We start from the raw sequence: 24172 nt of genomic DNA, 5'->3' as shown, positions 1-24172 counted from the left end.
TTCTATGTCCCGCCCTGGGTGAGTACTGCTTCGGTACATCCCACCAGTCTATGGATTGATCAGCTTGATGATATGGAAGGTAAAATTATGTATCATACCTGATAATTTTCTTTCCATTAATCATAGCTGATCAATCCATAGCCCCTCCCAGATATCTGTACTGTTTATATTCTGGTTGAATTTTAGGTTCAAGTTTAGCCTTCAGTTACTTCAGGAGGACTTCGTGTTCAAGTTCTTCTTTCACTTGGATTCTTCAAGAGTTGAGACGAGTTTGTGTTACAGTGAGCTGCTTCATTCCTCTCCCCTCCGTTTTACGGGGCTGGATTGAGATTTAAATTCTGCCGGCACTCCCTCCCGCTTCGTGCGGCTGTAGGGCAGCTTTGTACCCCTCCCGCTTCGGCGGTGTTAGGGTCAGTCAGCTCCTCCCGCGGTTGCGGTTGCAGGATAAGCCAGATTCCCCCGCATCGGCGGGTGTGGTGTCCCTCCCCCGCTCCGCGGGGATGAGCTGGACGGATTCCCCTCCCCCACTTGTGTGGGGATGAGCTGGGTTAATTCCCCTCCCCCGTTTCGGCGGTGGTGAGCTGGGCAGAGTGTCCCTTCGTGGGTGTAATTCTCTAAGTGCTGAGTCCTGCGGATGGAGCTTTGATATCGACATACTGAGGAGTTTCCGGCAGCACATGACCACATATAGGGAGGCAAAAGTTTGCTCTCTATCTCCACCTGCTGGTAGATGGACACAACCCACCAGTCTATGGATTGATCAGCTATGATTAATGGAAAGAAAATTATCAGGTATGATACATAATTTTACCTTCAAATAGTTGAACATCTGTATCATGTCACCCCTGTTTCTCCTTTCCTTCAAGGTATACATGTTCAGGTCAGCAAGTCTCTCCTCGTACAGTTTGCATCGCAAATCTCATACCATTTTCGTAGCGTTTCTTTGCACTGCTTCCAGTCTTTTTAAATCTTTAGCAAGATACGGCCTCCAAAACTGAACACAATACTCCACGTGGCAATGACTTGTAGAGGGGCATCAACACCTCCTTTCTTCTGCTTGTTATACCTCTCTCTATGCAGCCTAGCATCCTTGGGACATTAACTTATTTATGCTTTCTTTCTGTACGATAAGGGTAAAACAAATTCCTTAGGTTGGGGTTAGCTGCAGAATAAGTAGTAGCTCAGCCTGTTTTTCTTGCAGAAACAAGTCACCAGGCGCTGCAGAACATGCCTCGGGTCCTGCGTGATATCGAAGCCCTGAAGCAGGAAGCATCTTTTCTCAAAGAGCAAATGATACTTGTGAAGGAAGACATTAAAAAGTTTGAGCAAGACACAGCTCAGTCTATGCAGGTATTCCTTTGATAATTTAATGCGATTAATCACAGTCTTATGCTTGATAATACAGAAATCTGTAAAATATGTGTTACATTATAGTTGTTGCTAAAGTCAGAAATACTTACGTGTTTGGTTGATCTGATTAGAATTTCTTGCTTATAATGGCAGATTCTCTGTTAGAGGGGCAGCCTTCTATACCAGTTTTTCTTGAGAAATCCATCTTTTTTACAGATTAACTGGCTGTGCTGCAGCTCTGTCTGTACATTTTAGACTTAGCAGCTCTGTCTCTGAATCTCCCCCACAAATTCAAACTTAGTGGGTGTGACCTGATTCTCTGTTAGAGGGGCAGCCTTCTATACCAGTTTTTCTTGAGAAATCCATCTTTTTTACAGATTAACTGGCTGTGCTGCAGCTCTGTCTGTACATTTTAGACTTAGCAGCTCTGTCTCTGAATCTCCCCCACAAATTCAAACTTAGTGGGTGTGACCTGATTCTCTGTTAGAGGGGCAGCCTTCTATACCAGTTTTTCTTGAGAAATCCATCTTTTTTACAGATTAACTGGCTGTGCTGCAGCTCTGTCTGTACATTTTAGACTTAGATCCCTCCCACCCACCCCTAGGGTGATAGTTCTTATATACCCTCCCAAGCAACCTAATCTGCCTGCAGATAACTGCTCTGTCTCTGTGTTCAGGCTCTTCACCTCCTTTCCTCCCACATTTTTCAAACATAGTGGGTGTGACTTGTTCTTACTGGGCAGTGCCTACCTGCCTGCTGCCTACCATTCCAATTTTAAGCCTCTAATCCAGCTCTGCCGTTCTATCTATCGCTTAACACCTCAGTCACTACATATATACCCATAACACCTCAGTTACTACTTATGGCCCCTTTACACATTCTCTTCCTTGCCCTGTCCCTTCCTAATCTTTTTCCCCTCCCCCTACCGCTGTCTACCACTGGAACTCACTGCCCACCCATGTCCTCTCCCATCTTGATCACTACTGCAATACCCTACTCACCCCCGTCCCTCACCACCTCACCATCTCTCCTGTCCCCCTCCTCCTTCCTAGCTCTCAACCTTCAACACTTCCTTCCTGCCATTAACCCATCCCCATTCCTCCTAAGCGCATCCCGTCTTCGTCGCCTTCGTCGCCCTACCTCCCCCACCCTCCTCCGCACTCTCTTGCTCCTCCTCCTGCTATCCGCAGGAGACATCAATCCCAATCCAGGTCCCCCACACCTGTCTTCGTCCTATCCATGCAAACGTTTCCGGGATGTCTCCAATCTCATATCTATTCCCCTCCTCCCCCCCTCTTCCCTCCCCTTCTCATGTGCACTGTGGAATGCCCACTCGGTCTGCAACAAACTTCCCTTCACCCACGATCTCTTCATCTCTCATTCCCTTCACCTGCTTGCCCTAACTGAAACCTGGCTCTCCCCTGACGACTCTGCCTCAGTTGCGGCTCTATGCCATGGAGGCTATCTCTTCTCCCATACTCCCCGCCTAGTTGGCCGTGGAGGAGGCGTCGGGTTACTACTCTCGCCCTCCTGTAGCTTCCAACCCCTCCTCCTACCACAGTCTCACTGCTTCTCATCCTTTGAAGTCCACTCCATCCGTCTATTCTACCCGTTGCCACTCAGAGTGGCAGTCATTTACCGCCCCCCTGATAAATCCCTCCCTTCCTTCCTCACCGACTTCGATGCCTGGCTTTCTGTTTTTCTTGAACCCTCATCTCCATCCCTCATTCTCGGAGACTTCAACATACACGTTGATGACCTGTCCAACTCTCACGCTTCTCAGTTCCTCACTCTAACATCCTCCTTCAACCTCCAGCTTTGTTCCACCACCCCTACTCACCGTGATGGCCATTGCCTTGACCTCGTCCTCTCCTCTTCCGGCTCACCCTCCAATTTCCACACCTCAGCTCTTCCTGTCTCTGATCATCACCTGATCACCTTCACACTTCTTCACCCTCCCCCTCAGCCCCGCCCAACATTAACCACTACTTCCAGGAATCTCCAGATTATTGACCCTCCCACCTTATCATCTAGTATTTCTAATCTCCTCCCCTCCATCATGTCCTCCGAGTCTGTTGACGAGGCTGTCTCCGCTTACAATGCCACTCTCTCCTCTGCTCTGGACACCCTTGCACCATCCACCTCCCGTCCCACAAGGCGTACTAATCCCCAGCCCTGGCTGACCCCTTGCATCCGTTACCTTCGCTCCTGCGCCCGATCTGCTGAACGCCTCTGGAGGAAATCTCGCACCCATTCAGATTTCCTTCACTACAAATTCATGCTATCCTCCTTCCAGTCCTCACTATTCCTTGCCAAACAGGACTATTACACCCAATTGACTAATTCTCTCAGCTCTAACCCTCGTCGTCTCTTCGCCACCCTTAACTCCCTCCTCAAAGTGCCCTCCGCTCCCACCCCCCCGTCACTCTCTCCTCAATCACTGGCTGACTACTTCCGCGACAAGGTGCAAAAGATCAACCTTGAGTTCACTACCAAGCCACCTCCTCCTCTTCACCTTTCAACCCTCTCCCTCAACCAACCAACCCAGACCTCCTTCTCCTCCTTTCCTGATATCTCCGAGGAGGAAACCGCCCGCCTTCTTTCCTCCTCAAAATGCACCACTTGTTCCTCTGATCCCATCCCCACCAACTTACTTAACACCATCTCTCCTACTATCACCCCCTCCATCTGTCATATCCTCAACCTCTCTCTCTCCACTGCAACTGTCCCCGACACCTTCAAGCATGCTGTAGTCACGCCACTCCTCAAAAAACCATCACTAGACCCTACCTGTCCCTCCAACTACCGCCCCATCTCCCTCCTACCCTTCCTCTCCAAGACACTTGAGCGCGCAGTCCACAGCCGCTGCCTTGATTTTCTCTCCTCTCATGCCATCCTTGATCCGCTTCAATCCGGTTTTCGCCCTCTTCACTCGACAGAAACAGCACTTTCTAAAGTCTGTAATGACCTGTTCCTTGCCAAATCCAGAGGCCACTACTCTATCCTCATCCTCCTGGATCTATCCGCCGCTTTTGACACTGTCAATCATGACTTACTTCTTGCCACACTGTCCTCATTTGGGTTCCAGGGCTCTGTCCTCTCCTGGTTCTCCTCCTATCTCTCCCACCGCACCTTCAAAGTTCACTCTCATGGATCTTCCTCCACCCCCATCCCCTTATCTGTTGGTGTTCCCCAGGGATCGGTCCTTGGACCCCTTCTCTTCTCAATCTACACCTCTTCCCTGGGCTCCCTGATCTCATCTCATGGTTTCCAGTATCATCTCTATGCTGATGACACCCAACTGTATCTCTCCACACCAGACATCACCGCGGAGACCCAGGCAAAGGTATCGGCCTGCTTATCCGACATTGCTGCCTGGATGTCCAACCGCCACCTGAAACTGAACATGTCCAAGACCGAGCTTATCGTCTTTCCACCAAAACCCACTTCTCCTCTTCCTCCACTTTCTATCTCAGTTGATAACACCCTCATCCTCCCCGTCTCATCTGCCCGCAACCTCGGAGTCATCTTTGACTCCTCTCTTTCCTTCTCTGCGCATATCCAGCAGATAGCCAAGACCTGTCGCTTCTTCCTCTTTAACATCAGCAAAATTCGCCCTTTCCTCTCTGAACACACCACCCGAACTCTCGTCCACGCTCTCATTACCTCTCGCCTGGACTACTGCAACTTACTCCTCACCGGCCTCCCACTTAGCCATCTATCCCCCCTTCAGTCTGTTCAGAACTCTGCTGCACGTCTCATATTCCGCCAGAACCGATATACTCATGTCACCCCTCTCCTCGGGTCACTTCACTGGCTTCCGATCAGATACCGCATTCAATTCAAGCTTCTCCTTCTTACCTACAAATGCACTCAGTCTGCTGCCCCTCACTACCTCTCTACCCTCATCTCCCCTTACGTTCCCGCCCGTAACCTCCGTTCACAGGATAAATCCCTCCTCTCAGTACCCTTCTCCACCACCGCCAACTCCAGGCTCCGCTCATTCTGCCTCGCCTCACCCTATGCTTGGAACAACCTTCCTGAACCCTTACGCCAAGCCCCCTCCCTGCCCGTCTTCAAGTCTTTGCTTAAAGCCCACCTCTTCAATGCTGCGTTCGGCACCTAACCCTTACCGTTCAGTGAATCCAGACTGCCCCAATTTGACTGCCCCTATCGGACCGACCGTTCACTTGTCTATTAGATTGTAAGCTCTTTGAGCAGGGACTGTCTCTCTTTGTTAAATTGTACAGCGCTGCGTAACCCTAGTAGCGCTCTAGAAATGTTAAGTAGTAGTAGTAGTAGTAATTACGGCTTATGGTGCTTTTCAATATTGTGGACGTGACCTTTGGGTTTTGTTTTTATCAGGGGCTGTTCATGACATGAACTTTTAGTGCATGAGCAGATTTTCTGTTTTCTTAGTGTCAGCAGTAGACGAATCCAGAGACTTGTGGTTTGTGGAGATAGAGATCGCTGAACTGCAGTGTCTTATAGGACAGGATGCTCCTTGGCCAGTCAGTATTCTCTATCTCCAGCAGGAGGTTGGATGGTCTCTCAGAGGCTCCTGGCCTCATCTGTTATCTGCTCCTATTCTGGGTTTCCCGGTTTAGTAGAGCTGTGAGGTATGTGGCTGAGCAGTGCTGACTTTAGAGGGTACACCTAGTCACCTCAGGTCCCTGCCCCACCCTTCTGTCCTCTTCTGCCCTGCTCTTTTCTCCTTCCATCATGCCATGTGTTGGGGCCTTCTAATTCAGACCTCCAACTGGCTTCAAGAGTGTTACTGGTACCCTAGTATCAGGGCTGTATTGGGAGAGGATGGCGTTCTCTCTGGCTGCTCTGGGACACAAACGGGGCCTACTGTCTGTGCCTAGGGGTGAGTCTCTTTTTCCTTTCTTGCCTTTGCTGGGTGCTTCCTGTGGTTTTAGTCCATTTTGTGGCATGACTGTGTGAAGGTGTGCTTGCTGCTTCTGCAGTTGGGCAGGAGGTGTTGCGACGGTCCTTTTTCTAGTGGGAGATGTAGGCGCCCAGCGGTCTCCCGAGGCAGCAGCAGTACGGGCCTTGCTGGTCGTTTCCACATGCAGAACTTGCGTCTGTTGGTGCTAGCATGGCTTCGGCAGACATTTTGTTAGTGTGCGAGCCATGTTTTCCCACCCCTCTCTCTCTCTCTGTGCTGGGTTTCCCCATGCAGCTCTGGGACCTTTTTGCGAGGGGAGGGGGCTCATCTGCAACGGGGGTTTCTCCTATGTCTTAAGCAACGGAGTTCTGTTTCGCGTAAAAACAAAAATACCAGTGAGACAGCACAGTCCATTAAGGCACAGATGCGACTTCATGTCGGGTTTCTGCTGCTTCCTGGCTCCCAGAAGGGATAGGGGAGGTCTGGTTCAGTTGAGTGAACTTTGAGCCTCTTTTGTCTCTTCATTCTACAGGGGCCTGTGTGGTAGTTTGGGTCTGCACAGCTGCAGGGGACCTGGGGACAGGTTTTCTCGTTATGAGGCTGCCAACTGCTTTTGCCATGGGGCATGATGTTATTTCAAGGTAGTTGCCTCGGTGCTTTTCTCTTGCCCCTTCTCAGCAGCAGTTTGGGTTTTTCTAGGATTAGGGCACACAGCATTTTCGCAGCTCAGGAGGTCCATGTTTTCCATGTTGTGCCCTTTCTTCTGTTCCCTTCCATGCGTGGACACAGCGGTGTTGGCCCAAGGTGGGCTTCATTGGTGTCGGCAGTCCTCGGGTACTTCAGGGGAGTTAGACCTTTTTTCTTTTGGTCCCTGTTTCTTTGGGGGAGCTTGGAGTCCCCTTACCTTTTTGGCTGGTACAGTTAAAAAAAAAAAAAGCTCACAAAGAGGACAGCACACTTTGGATGCTCCACTTTCTTCTGTCGTGAAACTTTCTGTTGTCCCTAGAACGCTATTTCTGGTATCTATAGGTTGCAAGATGTTTAGTATGGAGTCCAACTTTTAGCTGTATGGTTCTGGACGCAGTTTTCCATCTGCACTGGGGCACTATGTCCCTCTGTCCATGGTATACATACCCTGGCAGTATAGGGCTTTTGCATGGAGGAGTTGCCTGTTCCTTGATTCAGTAAACTGGGGAGCTGAGTTTTTGTTTTCTGCTGCAGCTCAGTGTGGATCTGGGCCAGTCTCTTAACCCTCCATTGCCCTGGATGCACATCAGTACCTGTATAACTTAGGTACATCACTGTGATTATAGCTAGAGCATGGTGATTCTGGAGGGTGGCTTGCCTTTCTCTGCAGTTCCAGACTGGTTGTGGAAGATTCTTCTATGTGGGGTTGCTCATCTCTGTCCTGGGGTCATGATGTCTTCCCTTTCCTTTCTGGATGGCCTTGGCTTGCCATCAGTGGGGCACTGTGGTACTGTCAGCCACATTTTCTGCCAGCCAGCTATACTGCACAGACTCACCAACCGCTTATTGTCACTTTCAGCCAGCTGATAGCGCTAACTTGGAACCCACTTCAGCTGTCCATTGCCTAGGTCTCCTTTAGCAAGCTTCCTCTTCAGGGATAACTTTGGTTCACAGTGGGTCTAGAGAGGTTATTTAAAGACCTCTGGTCTTCCAGCCTCTGAGGTGGCAAGAGAACAAGACTTGTTCCTGATGGCTCTTTTTTTCAGTTTCATCTTGGCTGTTATAAGGCCAAGTGTGACAGGCCAGGCACATCCAAATTGTTCCTTCAAGAGCTGTAACAAATGACTGAGCTACTGGGGCAAATTTAAGGTTTCACATAGGTTGGCCTATTAGAAACATGAAGGCAGATATTGGCTATCAAGTCTGCCCATGCATACCACTCACTCTCCCTTCTTCTCCCTTAGAGATCCTATGTACTTGTCCCAAGCTTTCTTGACTTCAGATACAGCTTTTGTCTCCACTACCTCCACCAGGAGGCCGTTCCACAATTTCACTACCCTTTCCGTGAAGAAGTATTTCCTCAGGTTACTTGTCTGTCCCCTTTCACCTTCATCCTGTGCCCCCCTCATTTCATAGCTTCCTTTCAATCGAAAAAGACTCGCTTCCTGTCTCTATCGTATTGTTAAAAATGTTTACCCTGCTTACAAAAGATCACATATAAAGAACATACAAATATGAAAACACACTCTTAAAATTGTCTGCTCCCATTGGCGTTAATGCATGGTTTCCCTGCTACTTTAAAAAATTAATCTCCTAATGTAAAAAAAAACCTTAAAAAATAAATGAGTTTCCTAGTAAAATAACACATTTATAGTTAAAGTGAAAAAGAAGATTTGGAATTGCTGTTAATAAGTGGGATGAGTCCTGTCTGGATCACACCACTTTTGAGCTCAGCATCCTACTGTGGTCAACTTAAATTGCTACCCATCAGATCCAAAAGATCAGATGAGAACATGTGTTATTTCCCTTAACTAATTAGTTCCTGCCTTTACTGCAGTATTCCTCCTGATTGGTTGGTTCCTGCCTTTCCTCTGCAGTGTTGCTCCTGATTGGTCGGTTGGCTCCTACTTTTTCTCTGCTCATCTCTCTCCCTGTTTTTCCTGAACAAAGTCTGTTCTTTTGCAGGTTCTTGTGGAGATGGATCAAGTGAAATCCCGGATGCAGATAGCTGCAGACTCACTTCAGGAAGCTGATAAGTGGAGCACACTCAGCGCAGACATTGAGGAAACCTTCAAAACACAAGTGAGTTTAAACCTAGATACGTAAGGCGAATCAAGGTGGAATTATTGTGTTACTGTGTTCTTTGCACTAGGCATGCAAATTTCTCATGCATATTTATTGGAGGCCTCTTGAGAACCTGACTGGTTGGGTCTGTCCAAGGACTGGGTTGAGAATCCCTGCTCTTATAAATCTGGGGTAACCCCTTCTAGCCTCTTGGCCCAAATTTGGAGTCTGTGCTTAAGCGGACTGGGACTCTTATGGTGACCTTTGCATCTGAAAGGGAGAAATTGTTAATATTGAGATCTTTTTTTAAATTGAAGACTAAGGCGTTCTGTATGCAGTCCATTCAATTTTGCCCAGATGTGACTAGGGTCACACAGGAACGTAGGAAACTTTTTTTGTAATTGAAGTCCAGATTTATTGCCCTGGGAGCTTCTTTTTTTTTTTTCTGTTTTCCTTGTAGATGCTTGATTCATCTCAAGAATAATAAATATATTTATTGTGATCCTACCCACATTGAGCCTGCAAACAGGTGGGAAAATGTGGGATACAAATGCAATAAAATAAATTACCTACCAACAAAGTACAATCCTCTAGCAAAATACATCGGCCCTTAAAAATTTCCACTCCCAAATGCTCCTGTACTCTGCAAACTGCCCCACCCACAAAAACGACCCCCAAAACTTTTCCAAAACCCTGCAATCTCACCCTTTTACCACTATGCTGCAAAGTACCACCATCTCTGAAATCTACCCCTTACAACTGCCCCACCACCCCACTGACATTTAGAGCTTGTTAATGCTGGAGAAATTTGAATTGGAACAGGTGACAATTAAGATTTAGGGAATAAATAGGAATTTAGCTTGAATATTAGCATGGATTTGCTTGATTTTTCTTTTCGTTTTGGCCCTCTTGGTCTGTCTTCCTTTTTTTTTCGGTATTCTTTGATGTAATACTTTGCTTGATACATATGGATATATAACAATTATGGAAATGCAAATAAAAAAAAGAAAAAGTTAGTGCTTCAGTTCAGGAAACAACTGGCATACCATACACAGGAATAATCTTTTTAATGTTATTCCTGAAGGTATGATTATCCAGTTTGGTACTGTAAGTTGTTCGTTTACTCTTATGTTGTGATGGACTACTGTATTGATTTTATAGTTTAATTATGGTTTTATGTATGTTTATTTGTACACTGCGTAGGATTGATGATAGTATGGTTTATAAATAAATGAATATTCATTTCATCACATCTGCATATTTGTGTGTCCTGCATATGCGTAGCATGTATTTTGTCTGGGGGGGGGGGCTCCTGGGTCTAGTGCTGCAGTTGGAGAGGTATTTGTTGTTGTTTTTTTTTTTTGGGGGGGGGGGGTCAGGGCAGTTGAAAGGTCCAGTTTTTAGATGGGGACAGTTTGCAGTGTTTTGGGAAGGGACATTTTGGTGTGAGGGCTAGGGCAGTTGTGTGGGGGTAGTTTTTAGGGGTGAGTATGATTAGAGGAGGTGTTTTTTTTTTTTTTTTCTTTTTTGGGATGTGGAGCAGTTTGAGGATAATTTTGGGGAGTGGAGCAGTTAGTAGGATCACAGTCCAGTAATGAGAGGCTTCTTTTCATGGTCGGGGCAATTTGTGAGGTAGTAATACAGCTGAGGGTAATTTCAAGGGTGAGGCAGTTCTGCAGGGTACTTTTGGGTGATGTCACCTGCGTCGCGCGGTGCGACTCAATGTGGCTTACAGAGTTGGCTATGACATAATCATTCCATGATTTCAGTTACAATTAGTAATGTTCAAAGATTAGGTAAGGGAAGAGAGAAGGAAGGTGTTAGGCAGGGTAGAAGATGGATTGTAATAACTGTGTGGATTGGTGAGGTAGTTTTGTAAGGCTATGGGTTCTCTTTGTAGGCCTTGTGGAAGAGATGTATCTTCAGAGATTTGCGGAAGTTAGTTATTTCGTCAATAGCGTTCAGGGCTGTAGGTAATGCATTCCACAACTGCGTGCTCATGTAAGAGAAGGTGGTGGCGTGTATCAGCTTGTATTTTAGTCCTTTCCAGCTGGGGAAGTGCAGATTGAGAAATTGGCGGGATGATATTATGGCGTTTCTGGGAGGCAAATCCACAAGGTTTAACATGTAGATTGGGGCGTCTGCGTGAATGATTTTGTGTACTATCGTGCAGATCTTGAACGCAATGCGTTCCTTGAGAGGGAGCCAGTGAAGTTTCTCTCTTAGGGGTTTTGCACTTTCATATTTAGTTTTTCCAAATATGAGTCTGGCGGCGGTATTCTGGGCTGTTTGGAGTTTTTTGATAGTCTGTTCTTTGCAGCCAGTGTACAGTGCGTTACAGTAGTCCAGATGACTTATTACCATTGACTGTACCAGGGTACGGAAGATATATCTCGGGAAGAAAGGTTTTACTCTTTTGAGTTTCCACATGGAGTGGAACATCTTTTTCGTTGTGTTTTTCACGTGAGTATCGAGTGTGAGGTTTCAGTCGATGGTAACTATTTGTTTTTTTGTTTTTTTTGTTACATTTGTACCCCGCGCTTTCCCACTCATGACAGGCTCAATGTGGCTTACATGGGGCAGTGGTGGGTTAAGTGACTTGCCCAGAGTCACAAGGAGCTGCCTGTGCCTGAAGTGGGAATTGAACTCAGTTCCCCAGGACCAAAGTCTACCACCCTAACCACTAGGCCACTCCTCCACTCCAAGAATTTTTAGATTTTGTGTGACGGGGAGAGAACAGTATGGTGTGGTTATTGTGGAGTAGTTGTTTTTGTTGTGTTGTGAGGTGAAGACAAGACATTGAGTTTTCTCTGCGTTGAGTTTTAGCTGGAATGCATCTGCCCAAGAGTGCATGATTTGGAGGCTTTGGTTGATCTCGTTGGTGATTTCGTTTAGATCATGTTTGAATGGGATGTAAATCTTGACGTCGTCTGCATATATGTAGGGATTAAGGTTTTGATTGGCTAGAAGTTTGGCTAAAGGTATCATCATTAGGTTGAAGAGAGTTGGTGATAGGGGGGATCCTTGGGGAACTCTACATTCAGGTGTCCATGGGGGTGATATGTCCGCATTCGTTGTTACTTGGTAAGATCTTGTGGTCAGGAATCCTTTGAACCATTTGAGAACTGTACCTCCTACTCCAAAGTATTCTAGTATATGTAATAGTATTCCATGATTAACCTTGTCAAAGGCGCTGGACATGTCGAATTGTAGGAGGAGTATGTTGTTACCAGTTGCAATTGCTTGTTTGAATGAGTTCATTGCAGATACTAATACCGTTTCGGTGCTGTGATTTGACCGAAATCCTGATTGAGACTCATGCAGAATTGAGTGTTTAGGTAATCAGAGAGTTGTTTCGTCACTATGCCCCCCATGAGTTTGGTTATGAGTGGAATAGTTGCTACTGGGCGATAGTTGGTTAGGTAAGTTTATGGGGGGGTGTTGGGGTGGGATCAGTTTGAGTAGGGGGTATGTTTTCGGAATGAGGGTAGTTTGGGGGTTTGGAAGAGTAGAGGATGTGCAGAGGCAGTGTGAAAGGAGGAATTCCCTAACTGCTATCTTTTACTGTAACTTTCTATGCTGCAGAAGTTGTAATTTCTCTCATAGAAATGCATTGGGGTTTTTTTTTTTTTGGGGGGGGGGGGCTTGTTTCTGTGGAAACCTCATTCTTATTTGGCTGATTTTTGAACTTGTGTCTTCTTTTTACTGGCTTTAGCCAAATGTAAAGTTCATCCCAGTCTAAGTTATTTTGCCCCTGGACAGACAGATATTCTCAATCCCTTTTTATATAATTCTTTACAAATTCCAAGCCCTTAATTAACTGGAAATAAATACCTTGGACTAAAGGCCTAATTCTTATATGTATAAAGGAGGACAGCGGTGCCTTTCTCATGCTGCTGTGTGGATTTTCCTGTCTTTTGCAGAATGTTGCTGTGATATCTGCGAAGCTAATGAGTATGCAGAGCAGCTTGGCTATGTTGGTTGATACTCCAGACTACACCGAGAAATGTGTGCACCTAGAAGCTTTGAAGAACAGGTTGGAGGCCCTGGCCAGTCCGCAGATTGTAGCCACCTTCAACACACAGTCTGTGGGTGAGGCTTGTTGATATGATACCGAGATGAGCGACTCTCTTGTACGTGTTGGTGCTATGAAATCTTGACTTGTGGCACATTGATGTCTCGCAGCAGTGAAGTTTGGGTAGTGACCACAAGGTGGCAGGCTTGAGTTGCAGAGCTCCTCTACTAGTCCTTGGTATCCTTGTGCTGTTCCAGGCTATTTCATGTAATGTGTTTGTGTTTCAGATCAGGCCAAAGTGTTTGTGAAAGTGTTCACAGAAATGGAGCGTGTGCCACAGCTGCTGGCCTACTATTACAAATGTCACAAGGTATTTCTTCCTACACTCAGGGGCTTCTTTAGTGGACAGTTTCACCCCTTCCATGTTAACTAGTCAAAAGGCTGGATTACGTCTTCATTTAGTGACATGTAGCTGAGTGAAGAAACCTTTCAGCATTAAAACCTGAAACAGAGACCTCAGACTCTGTGGCATGAAAAGTTTGTTTTAAGGTTTGTCCACTAACCAGATCTCATCTGCAGCCCGTTTGTGATTTCTCTTCTGTATCTTCTTTTGCATTCTCTTTCATGTCCCTTTCTGAGTGTCTGTACCATCTGTGCATGTCTGTCTGTCTCTGGCCCCTTTCAGTACGTGTGTCCATTATAGATGTATGTGTACATGCGTGTATGATTCTTTGTGTGCATATGCTAGGTTGATATCCTGTATTTTGTGTGTGCTTGAGTGTCTTTGGTACCCTGTATTTGTTTTGTGTGTTCTGCATTTGTGTTTTTGAATCTTGTATTTGCATCTCTAGCACTGTATTTGTGTGTGCATTCTCTGGTTCTCTCTGTGTGTAAGCATCTTGTATTTGCATATTTGGCTGTGTGTGTGTGTGCATGCATGCCTGTCTCACATCCTCTATCTGCGTGTATGTGCCCTCATCTTGCATTTTATCTACATGTTGCACCTATGGTCTAGCAGCAAGTGTTTTTCTTTTTCTAGGTTGTGAATGATCTCGTGTGCTTTTGTTCAGTTGTTGCTGTCATGACTGAAATCATTATCTTATCTCATCTCATAATGTGAAATGTTTGCAACACCTGCTTGATAGAATGATGTATCTCTTGTGGAAGAAAAGTCCTGCTCCTCAGGTGTTTACTTACTTCTTATAACTTAGTCAGTCAGTCAGTGTAGGGTTCTTGGAAATCGGAGCAGGAAGGAAACCGTTTTAATTTTGTGACACATTTCATGCTCTGCTCACATTCCTGCAATGAAGGTATTGCGTGAACTGAAGGAAAAAGCCAAGAACTTCTTAGTGACTGATCTTGCTGCTCTATTATGATCCCTTATTTTCCTTCTCATTTGGTTCTGTTTGCAGGTGCAGCTGGTCAGTGTGTGGCAGGAGCTGTGTCAAAGTGACTTGACGTTAGATCGACAGTTGACCGAATTCTACGACACTTTGCTTGGTTCTTGGCATTTGCAGCTCCAGTGGACGACACAGGTACATGTCTTTAATGCAGGAAGAATTAACTCTCAGCTAACGCCAGTAAACGCCTTTGAACAATGGAATCCAACTTTCAGCATGTCATTCAGAAAACTGCATTGGATAAGCAAAGTGATGGTGCTCTGTGTCTGTTTCCAATGAAGGTTATTTTTCAGTGGCTTCCTTTAAAAGTAGCAACTCTTTATCTGATTTCATACTTGGTCCGGTGACTCATCAACCTGAAAGTAACGAAGATAACCATCACCCTGTAAAAGGAATTTGAACAATTGTTCTGGTTTTTATTGCCAAAAAATTACTCTGAGAACAAGAACTCAGATATGTTTTTCTTTTCGCGTAATGATTAATTGTAAATTGCTGTGGCAAGGTTTGGGTGATTTATCTTCCACCGCTATAAAATTTAGTGGTGAGAACCAGGAGAGACAGTAAAAGGGAAAAGGAGGAGGGGGGCCAAGGGAACCTGGGGGGAGAGAGATGATGGTAGGGAGACAGCATGAGGAATGTGATAAGTGAAGAGAAAGAGTTAGGGGAGCTGAAAAGTTTGGTTTTGAGTTTTACTTTTCTTTTCTATTTTGGTACAGTATCTTTTGCCTGAGGCTTTAAAAAGTGTAGCATTCCATAGTGTCCCTCCAGACTGGCACAGATGGGTTATGCACTCTGACCAGCAGATGGATCGGAGGCTGAGAACCACAGACTTCTTGGAATACCTATAACGTCCTGCCAGGTGACCTCTCCTCCTCCAGGGCGGCACAGAAGCTGCTAGAAGGGAGGTGGGATGTCTCTACTACTACTACTGCTATTTAGCATTTCTATAGCGCTGCAAGGCGTATGCAGCACTTCACAAACATAGAAGAAAGACAGTCCCTGCTCAAAGAGCTTACAATCTAATAGACAAAAAAAAAAAAAAAAGCAAATCAAATCAATTAATGTGTACAGGAAGGAGGAGAGGAGGGTAGGTGGAGGCAAGTGGTTACGAGTCAAAAGCAATGTTAAATAGGTGGGCTTTCAGTCTAGATTTAAAGGTGGCCAAGGATGGGGCAAGACATAGGGGCTCAGGAAGTTTATTCCAGGCGTAGGGTGCAGCGAGACAGAAGGCGCGAAGTCTGCAGTTGGCAGTAGTGGAGAAGGGAACAGATAAGAAGGATTTATCCATGGAGCGGAGTGCACGGGAAGGGGTGTAGGGAAAGACGAGTGTGGAGAGATACTGGGGAGCAGCAGAGTGAGTACATTTATAGGTTAGTAGAAGAAGTTTGAACAGGATGCGAAAACGGATAGGGAGCCAGTGAAGAGTCTTGAGGAGAGGGGTAGTATGAGTAAAGCGACCCTGGCGGAAGACGAGACGGGCAGCAGAGTTTTGAACCGACTGGAGAGGGGAGAGGTGACTAAGTGGGAGGCCAGCAAGAAGCAGATTGCAGTAGTCTAAACGAGAGGTGACAAGGGTGTGGATGAGGATTTTGGTAGAGTGCTCGAAAAGAAAGGGGCGGATTTTACGGATGTTGTAAAGAAAGAAACGACAGGTCTTGGCAATCTGCTGGATATGAGCAGAGAAGGAGAGAGAAGAGTCAAAGATGACCCCAAGGTTTCGAGCTGAGGAGACAGGGAGAATAGTAACATACATAGTAGATGACGGCAGAAAAAGACCTGCACGGTCCATCCTGTCTGCCCAACAAGATAACTCATATTTGCTGCTTTTTGTGTATACCCTACTTTGATTTCTACCTGTGCTCTTCAGGGCACAGACCGTATAAGTCTGCCCAGCACTATCCCCGCCTCCCAACCACCGGCTCTGGCACAGACCGTACAAGTCTGTCCAGCACTATCCCCACCTCCCAACCACCGGCTCTGGCACAGACCGTATTAAGTCTGCCCAGCACTATCCTCACCTCCCAACCACCAGTCCCGCTTCCCACCACCGGCTCTGGCACAGACCGTATAAGTCTGCCCAGCACTATCCTCACCTCCCAACCACCAGTCCCGCTTCCCACCACCGGCTCTGGCACAGACCGTATAAGTCTGCCCAGCACTATCCCCGCCTCCCAACCACCAGCCCCGCCTCCCGATCTTGACTAAGCTCCTGAGGATCCATTCCTTCAGCACAGGATTCCTTTATGCTTATCCCACGCATGTTTGAATTCTGTTACCGTTTTCATTTCCACCACCTCCCGCGGGAGGGCATTCCAAGCATCCACCGCTCTCTCCGTGAAAAAATACTTCCTGACATTTTTCTTGAGTCTGCCCCCCTTCAATCTCATTTCATGTCCTCTCGTTCTACCATCTTCCCATCTCCGGAAAAGAACGTAAGCACTGCCACACTAGGTTAGACCAAAGGTCCATCAAGCTCAGTATTCTGTTTCCAGCAGTGGCCAATACAGGCCATAAGTACCTGGCAAGATTCCAAAACAGATGTTATGCTGCTTATCCCAGAAATAAGCATTTTCCCCAAGTCTACTGTAGTAATGGCTTATGGACTTTTCTTTTAGGAACTTAGCCAAATCCTTTTTAAACCCTATGCTAACTGCATATGGTAACAGGAGGATCCACAGATTCAGACACGCTGGAAGCAGAGGATGGGAAGGTCATGCTGATGGAGAAAAACTCGCTACAACCCATCATTCCAGAAGGGAGGTTTGTAAGGGATAGGGGACACTACTTCAGTATCCGAAGATGGTATTTTGGAGTGGGGGTGTTGCTTGGAAGAACCAGTGGCGTAGCCAAGGGTGGGCCCGGGTGGGCCCGGGTGGGCCCAGGCCCGCCCCGCCCAATAGCAGCACACCTATGAAGTGGCTGGCAGGGATCCCCAAGCCCTACCACCCAAAAATTCCCATGAGAGAGCCATCAACAGAAATAGAAAAAGGGGGGAGTGGGGAGGTGGGTTTGAGTCCCTGTAGGTCTCCTCTATATACCTCTTTGCCTCAGCTCCTCTAAATTTGCTGCTCTAACAACTAGAGGTTAGACTTGTTCTTTGTACCAAGTGCACACATTTGACATCACCAACTGGGAGATAATCGTGCATGTGACATTCAGTGTAAAAGACCCAATAGTACTCATCTCGCAGCTGGACTGCTGTCTGCATATTAGTATTGATCAATTATTTAGTTATTTAAAGTTGCTAAGGGCATAAAGATACCTAAAGTATTATAAAAGTCCTTAAGATTGTTTGATACTTTGCTGGTCACCATTTCTTTTGGAAACCTGATGTTTCAGGCTTAATGTACTTGTACGGAGAATCGACTGTAGTGTACACATCATTAAAGTGACTTGACTTGACTTGACATAGCACACAAACGATTCAGCTGCATCCCATCAAGTCAGAACTGAACTTTTCTAACTTGGTCCATTTCAACAGGAAGTCAAACTGATGGCCATGCCAGGGAAAGGAAGATTGATCAGAGACTGAAACTGTCTGGGGATCAACACTCTCCCAAATCTCTTTGAAGTTGGGATTAAGATGAATGGACATGAAACACACTGGTTGAGATGGATTTTCAGCCTCATCCAAGTGTAACGTTTCTAATAATTCCTAGCATCCTGTTTGCTTTTTTGGCCACCGCCGCACATTGAGCAGAAGATTTCAGCGTACTTTCTACAATGACGCCTAAATCTTTTTCTTGAGTGCCGACTCCTAAGGTGGACCCTAGCATCACTTAGCATTTGTCCACATTAAATTCCATCAGTCCTTTGGATGCCCGGTCTTCAAGTTTCCTGAGGTCTTCCTATGATCTTTCACAACCTGCATGTGTTTTTTAAACTTTGAATAGTTTTGTGCCATCTGCAGATTTAATCACTTCTGATTTCTATATTATTTATAAATATGTTAAATAGCACTGGTCCCAGTACAGATCATACATAAGTACATAAGGTACCCCAGGATACCTACAATGAATATTCATGAGAGACATTTGCATGCACTTCCTCCACTGCATGCAAATCTCTCATGAATATTGATTGAGGGTATCCTGAAAATCTGACAGGTTTGGGAGCCACCGGGCTATATGGTAATTCTGCCTTGAACTTAGTGGTAACCCTTTGTAGGATTTCACACTAGTGTGACTATTTTCATTCTGATGACAGAGAAATTCAAATTACATACCTGTAGTGGAAGTTCTCCATAGAATCAGGTGAAATCAGATATGCAATCCCACTTGCCTGCCAGAGAGTTGAAACATAAGCTGTGTATAAAACCGAAGAACTGTGACAGAACACATGCTCGAAGGTCTTTCTCAGCTTTGACGTACCAAGGTCCATTTCACTGTCATCAGACGAGCAAACTCCCCACTAGTGTGTTTTAGTCATCCTGCTTTCAACAGGGAATCCTCGTTACAGGGAAGCGACTTCACCTTTTCTTGCTTTTGATGGGAAATTTTTGTTTTGTTGCGTTATTTCCTTTTGTAGGTTTTTAAGAACCCACATGAAGTAGTGACAGTTCTGTTGATCCAGACACTTGCTGCCATGGTACCATCTGTCTTGGTGTGCCTGACCAGCAGCGTGGAGAAAGCCAGCCAAGAGAGCAAGCTGAATACATTACTAGATTTGTACCAGACCACCATGCATTTTGCAAAGGGATTGGAAGCTGCAATCCTTCCTCACTTAAGTAAGACTTTTTTTTATTTAAAAGCTTTCTAAGACCCCCAAAGCAATGTACAAAATTTTAAAATAGTAGCAACAGACACTATCGGACTAACAGATTTAAAACAGCGTGAAACATACTCCAGACTTAATAGAAATTAGAGGGTAAACCCAAATATTGCTCAGTTTTCTGACTCTCTACAATAAAGGGAAGAGCCAGGTTTTTGCTTTATTTTTGGAAACTGAGGTAATTTTGCTGAAGCCTAATGTGTACTAGAGGTTGTTTTTCATTTCTCACTGTTCTCAGATTATGTCTCAGTTTCTTTCCCCTCCTACACAAATGAGATGCTTCAGTACCCCATTGCAGAAAATGGGTAAGGACCTATTAAAGGCCAAATTGATCAGTGCGACTCGGTGAGGATGCACAAGCTTCACTATGTTGCTGGCCTTCCCCAGATATAGTGACATCTTGAGGAACAACATGAGATGAGAAGGGATTGTAAAGCTGAGCAGGAAATGTGGATGAGCTGTATTGACAAAAGATATGGGCTTTGTTGAGGAGTTTCATTTCTTGGGCAATCTCTTGACCTCTAAATCCTGACCCCTCCTCCTCCCCCAATCAGACCACGGTTCTTCATGCTCTAAATCTGCTTTTCAGGCTTTGTCTGCATTTATTTAGTGCTTTGCTTGGCAATTGGGATACGTGCTCAGGGTATACGTGCTCGATGTCTGTATCTGCAGGAGAGTATAACCTGGTGAAAGTGACGGAACTGGTGGAAGCCGTGTACGGTCCGTATAAACCATACCAGCTGCAGTACGGTGAACTGGAGGAGTCGCATCTGCTGATCCACATTAGTGCAGTGCCTTTGGTAAGTTCTGACTTCAGCTGGTGTCAGCTTGAAGAGGTGGATACTTTCCTTGATGTTGAGGGGTCTTGGCAGCATTGGGCTATGATGACTTCTTCTATTTTTCAGGAACATGGGGAAGTGTTAGACTGTGTTCAAGAGCTGAGCCAATCAGTTGGCAAGCTCTTTAGTTTATGTTCGGGAGCTATGGAGCGATGCATTAAACTGACAGAGGGCCTCGGAGCATGTGGTCTTTTGAAGGCGCTTACATCAGTCTTCACAAAGTGAGTACATGTGTAGACACAGCAGCTAGACCAGGACAATTGTCTCTCATTAGCTTTTGTATATGTAAATCCATAGACTGGACCTTTTGTATGCTCAGCTTTTGTTTCTATTCGCTGTATATGTGTGTGATGTGTACCATGTTTTCATGCATGTATTCAGTATGGAGGTTTATTTGTATGGTATGTACAGTTTATGTACTGTCTCATTTGGAGACTTTTTTTTTTTAGCTGTTTTGTTTCTCTGCATTTGAAGGTATGTGGCAGATTTCACTAACACTCTGCAGTCAATACGGAGAAAGTGCAGTCTGGACAGCATCTTACCAGATTCCCACTTCCAGGAGGACTGGCAGGCCTTTCAGAGCTCCGTCAGGTAACTGGAACGAGCATGTGTCCTTTGTGCAAACCAGCCTGACTTGTTCAGCCCAACACTGCAGCAAAGATTATTCTTTTCAAGCCAGTTTTATTGAAAGAGACTTAAGTGGAGCAGTTGGAGAGGATAGTGTTAGTGTGTGAAACATTCAGTTTATGTTCCGTGAGGAGGTATGGACAGATACACACAATAAGTTTCTGATTTCCTCTGAGGTACCTGTACTCCTGCAGAAATGACACTGACCTGTTATTTTTCAGGATAATTGCTACATGTGGGGAGCTGCTACACCAGTTTGGAGACCTTGAACAGCAGCTTGGAAATAGGTAATATCAGTGTTAAAATGAAAGCATTTTCTTGATTATTTATTTATTTATTTATTTATTTCTAGCATTTGTATCCCACATTTTCCCACCTATTTGCAGGCTCAATGTGGCTTACATTTTCCATAATGGCGATCACCAATTCCGGAAGAGAAATACATATTTAAGTTGAAGGAGACAGAGAGGATTAGGTATACAGTTATAAAAAGTGCATTTTCATAATCAGAAATAAAAGGTGTTGGATTAACTTCAGTCGTGATAGATTAACTTGGACAATCAACAATGTTAAACTCCAATCTTGTCAATTAGTATGGACAATCGGGAAGTACAGAATTATGTTTAGTGAAGGCTCGGTGTAAAAATTTGATTAACTGGTATTTAGGATGGATTATTGTAGTATATTTTGTTGAATAGGTTAGTTTTTCAATAATTTACGGAAATTATTTATGTCGTGTGTTGTTTTTATTGATTTAGGTAGTTCATTCCATATTTTTTCCATAATGCCTTCTGTTATATTACTATCATGTATTCTATTACCATGCAACCCAAAATCCATCTGTAATACCAAATATCTATTCTCTTCTTACTTCCACTATCCTTGATGTATTGTAAGCCACTTTGAGCCTGCAAAGAGGTGGGAAAATGTGGGATACAAATGCAAGAAATAAATAAAATAAATACATTTGTGTACGTATATAGTGGAGGAGTGGCCTAGTGGTTAGGGTGGTGGACTTTGGTCCTGGGGAACTGAGGGACTGAGTTCGATTCCCACTTCAGTCACAGGCAGCTCCTTGTGACTCTGGGCAAGTCACTTAACCCTCCATTGCCCCATGTAAGCCGCATTGAGCCTGCCATGAGTGGGAAAGCGCGGGGTACAAATGTAACAAAAATAAATATAGGAGAAACTGGATGCATATGTTAATTTATATTTCACTCCTTTGCAGTTGGGGTAGTGAAGGTTCAGGAACATTCGTGATGATTTAGTAGAGTTCCTGTTTGGTAGGTCTATAAGGTCTGACATATAACCTGGAACTTCACCGTGTATGATCTTATGAACCAGAGTGCAGACCTTGAACGTAATGCGCTTTCTTAGTGGAAGCCAGTGTAGTTTTTCTCTTAAGGGTCTGGCGTTTTCATATTTCGTTTTGCCAAATTTGAGTCTGGCTGCCGTGTTTTGTGCAGTTTGGAGTTTCTTTATAATTTGTTCTTTGCAACCGGCATAAATTGCATTGCAGTAATCTAGTTGGCTTAATACAATTGATTGTATCAGTCTGCAGAATATTTCCCTTGGGGAGAAAAGGTATTATTCTTTTGAGTTTCCACATTTTCTTTGTTACGTTTTTCGCATGGTTTTCTAGTGTAAGATTTCGGTCAATTGTGACTCCTAGGATTTTCAGACGTTAAGGGTAAAATTTGGGGTACTTATAATGGTGGGTTTGTACTTGTTGTGTTGTGATGAGAGGATGAGACATTGAGGCATATTTTCAAAGCACTTAGCCTTCCAAAGTTCCATAGAAACCTATGGAACTTTGGAAGGCTAAGTGCTTTGAAAATATGCCTCATTGTGTTTTATCTGGATTAAGTCTCAGTTGGAAAGCATCAGCCATGAGTTCATAATTTGGAAGCTGTAATTAATTTCTTTAGTGATTTCTGTCCGGTCATGTTTAAACGGAATATAAATTGTGACATCATCTGCATAAATAAAAGGATTGAGACCTTGGTTGGATAACGTTTTGGCTAAAGGTGTCATCATTAAGTTGAAGAGGGTCGGTGAGAGCGGTGATCCTTGAGGTACTCCGCATTCTGGTCTCCAAGGCGGTGATATAATCAAATTTGATATCACTTGGTATGTTCTTGCTGTTAGGAAGCCCTTGATCCAGTTAAGTACGTTTCCTTCAATTCCGAAATATTCTAAGATATTTAGTAGTATTTTATGGTTTACCATGTCGAACACACTGGACATGTCGAATTGCAATGGAAGTTATGGGCAGGCTTGTGCTGAAGTGTCTGTGGGGGCTTGGGGAAAAGAGATTCCAGCATGGTCATCTTCACAGATGGTCATCTTAGGATGCAAGAGCAACCTTAACCTTGAAAAGGAAAGAACCCCGAAAGTGCCCTTTATTTGCTGGCAGAATAATACTACAGATTTCAGAAAACCCAACCAAGAAAAAGTCCAGTAGGAGTACAGAATAAAAAGTTATAGGATACAGAGAGCAGTTAAAAGGAACTTTTTATTGAATATAAGGAGACAGGAATAACTAGATCAATGTAGTTTAACAAACAGCTAATAATGACAAAGCTAAGCACAAAAACTGGCACCAGGAGGGTGAAGGGGGCAGGAAGGGTCGTTAGACTGACTGAAGCTGAAGGAGGATTACAGCAGCAGCACACAGAAATTCAGTGGACCCTTGCAGATAAAGGAGAGAGATTGGTCGGTACCATTATGCTAAATGCTCTGTACGCAAAGAGGCTGCCAAAAACTGGAATAAAGAGGAATATTGCCAAAGAAAAACTACAGAGAACAACCAATACTAATTTAAGATCCCTAATTTTAAAGATTAAAAAAAAATAGTGTGTAAGACAGGGATTCCAAAACTAGGGCTTGTGATGGGTGTCACGCACTCTGGGCCCAATGCTCAAAAGCAAACTCAGGTGCTAGAGACCATTACCACTGTACAAGTACCCACATATACCTGCACAGGATGTTCAGAGGTCCAGAGCACGGGAACAAACGAGCACGCACATAAATAGTGCAGGTAACATGCTAATATAGTTAAGATCGTGTTAATGAGGTCATTTTGTATTCCTCGCCAATGCTTAGAAAAGAGCACCCAAAACAAAAGTGCCTAACCGCTGTAAAAAAAATAACGCCATGTTGGAAGAGAGGATTTCTCATGATTCTTTCTGCAAAATCTGCCGCTTTTGATTTGCTTTTGGAAGCAGAAGGAAGCTTGTGCAAACTCTAAAGGGCTGGTTGTGAAATGAATATGCACAGCAGACCCAAAAGTGAAAAGCCCACATTGGTGTTCGTTTCCTACATTTAAATATAAGCGTCAAAGCAAAAAAAAATTTAAAACTCTTATATAAAAGGCCACAGAAAACAGATGCCAAGGTGGGTTTGATGTTTTGGTTTTGCCAGATGAATACGCACAGGAGCAGAGCTTACCGTGGAACTCCTCTGCGCATGAGGATCTTGGGGACCAGAAGCTTTTGGTGGGGGATGAGGCCTGGCAGAAGGAGCTTTC

General features: G+C 44.9%; 1 protein-coding gene across 2 annotated transcripts in view; it reads left to right on the top strand.

The window, feature by feature from the left end:
- The window catches only part of COG7 (component of oligomeric golgi complex 7), a 91915-nt gene that overhangs the window by 11405 nt on the left and 56338 nt on the right, over positions 1–24172 (top strand). For both annotated transcript variants that reach the window (XR_003943024.1, XM_030211087.1), the window contains exons 2-11: positions 1202–1350; positions 8894–9010; positions 12916–13084; positions 13295–13377; positions 14420–14542; positions 18935–19133; positions 19850–19977; positions 20083–20237; positions 20491–20607; positions 20865–20930. Coding sequence is in view for 1 of the 2 variants with exons in the window: in XM_030211087.1 (XP_030066947.1) it covers positions 1202–1350; positions 8894–9010; positions 12916–13084; positions 13295–13377; positions 14420–14542; positions 18935–19133; positions 19850–19977; positions 20083–20237; positions 20491–20607; positions 20865–20930 (1306 nt within the window). In the remaining variant the exon portion in view is untranslated. The remainder of the gene's footprint in view (positions 1–1201; positions 1351–8893; positions 9011–12915; positions 13085–13294; positions 13378–14419; positions 14543–18934; positions 19134–19849; positions 19978–20082; positions 20238–20490; positions 20608–20864; positions 20931–24172) is intronic.

This window comes from Microcaecilia unicolor, chromosome 8 (assembly GCF_901765095.1).
Source record: "Microcaecilia unicolor chromosome 8, aMicUni1.1, whole genome shotgun sequence".
NCBI classification, from domain to species: Eukaryota; Metazoa; Chordata; class Amphibia; order Gymnophiona; family Siphonopidae; genus Microcaecilia; species Microcaecilia unicolor.
The sequence above is the reverse complement of the archived record's forward strand: the minus strand, read 5'-3'. Positions and strand labels throughout refer to the sequence as shown.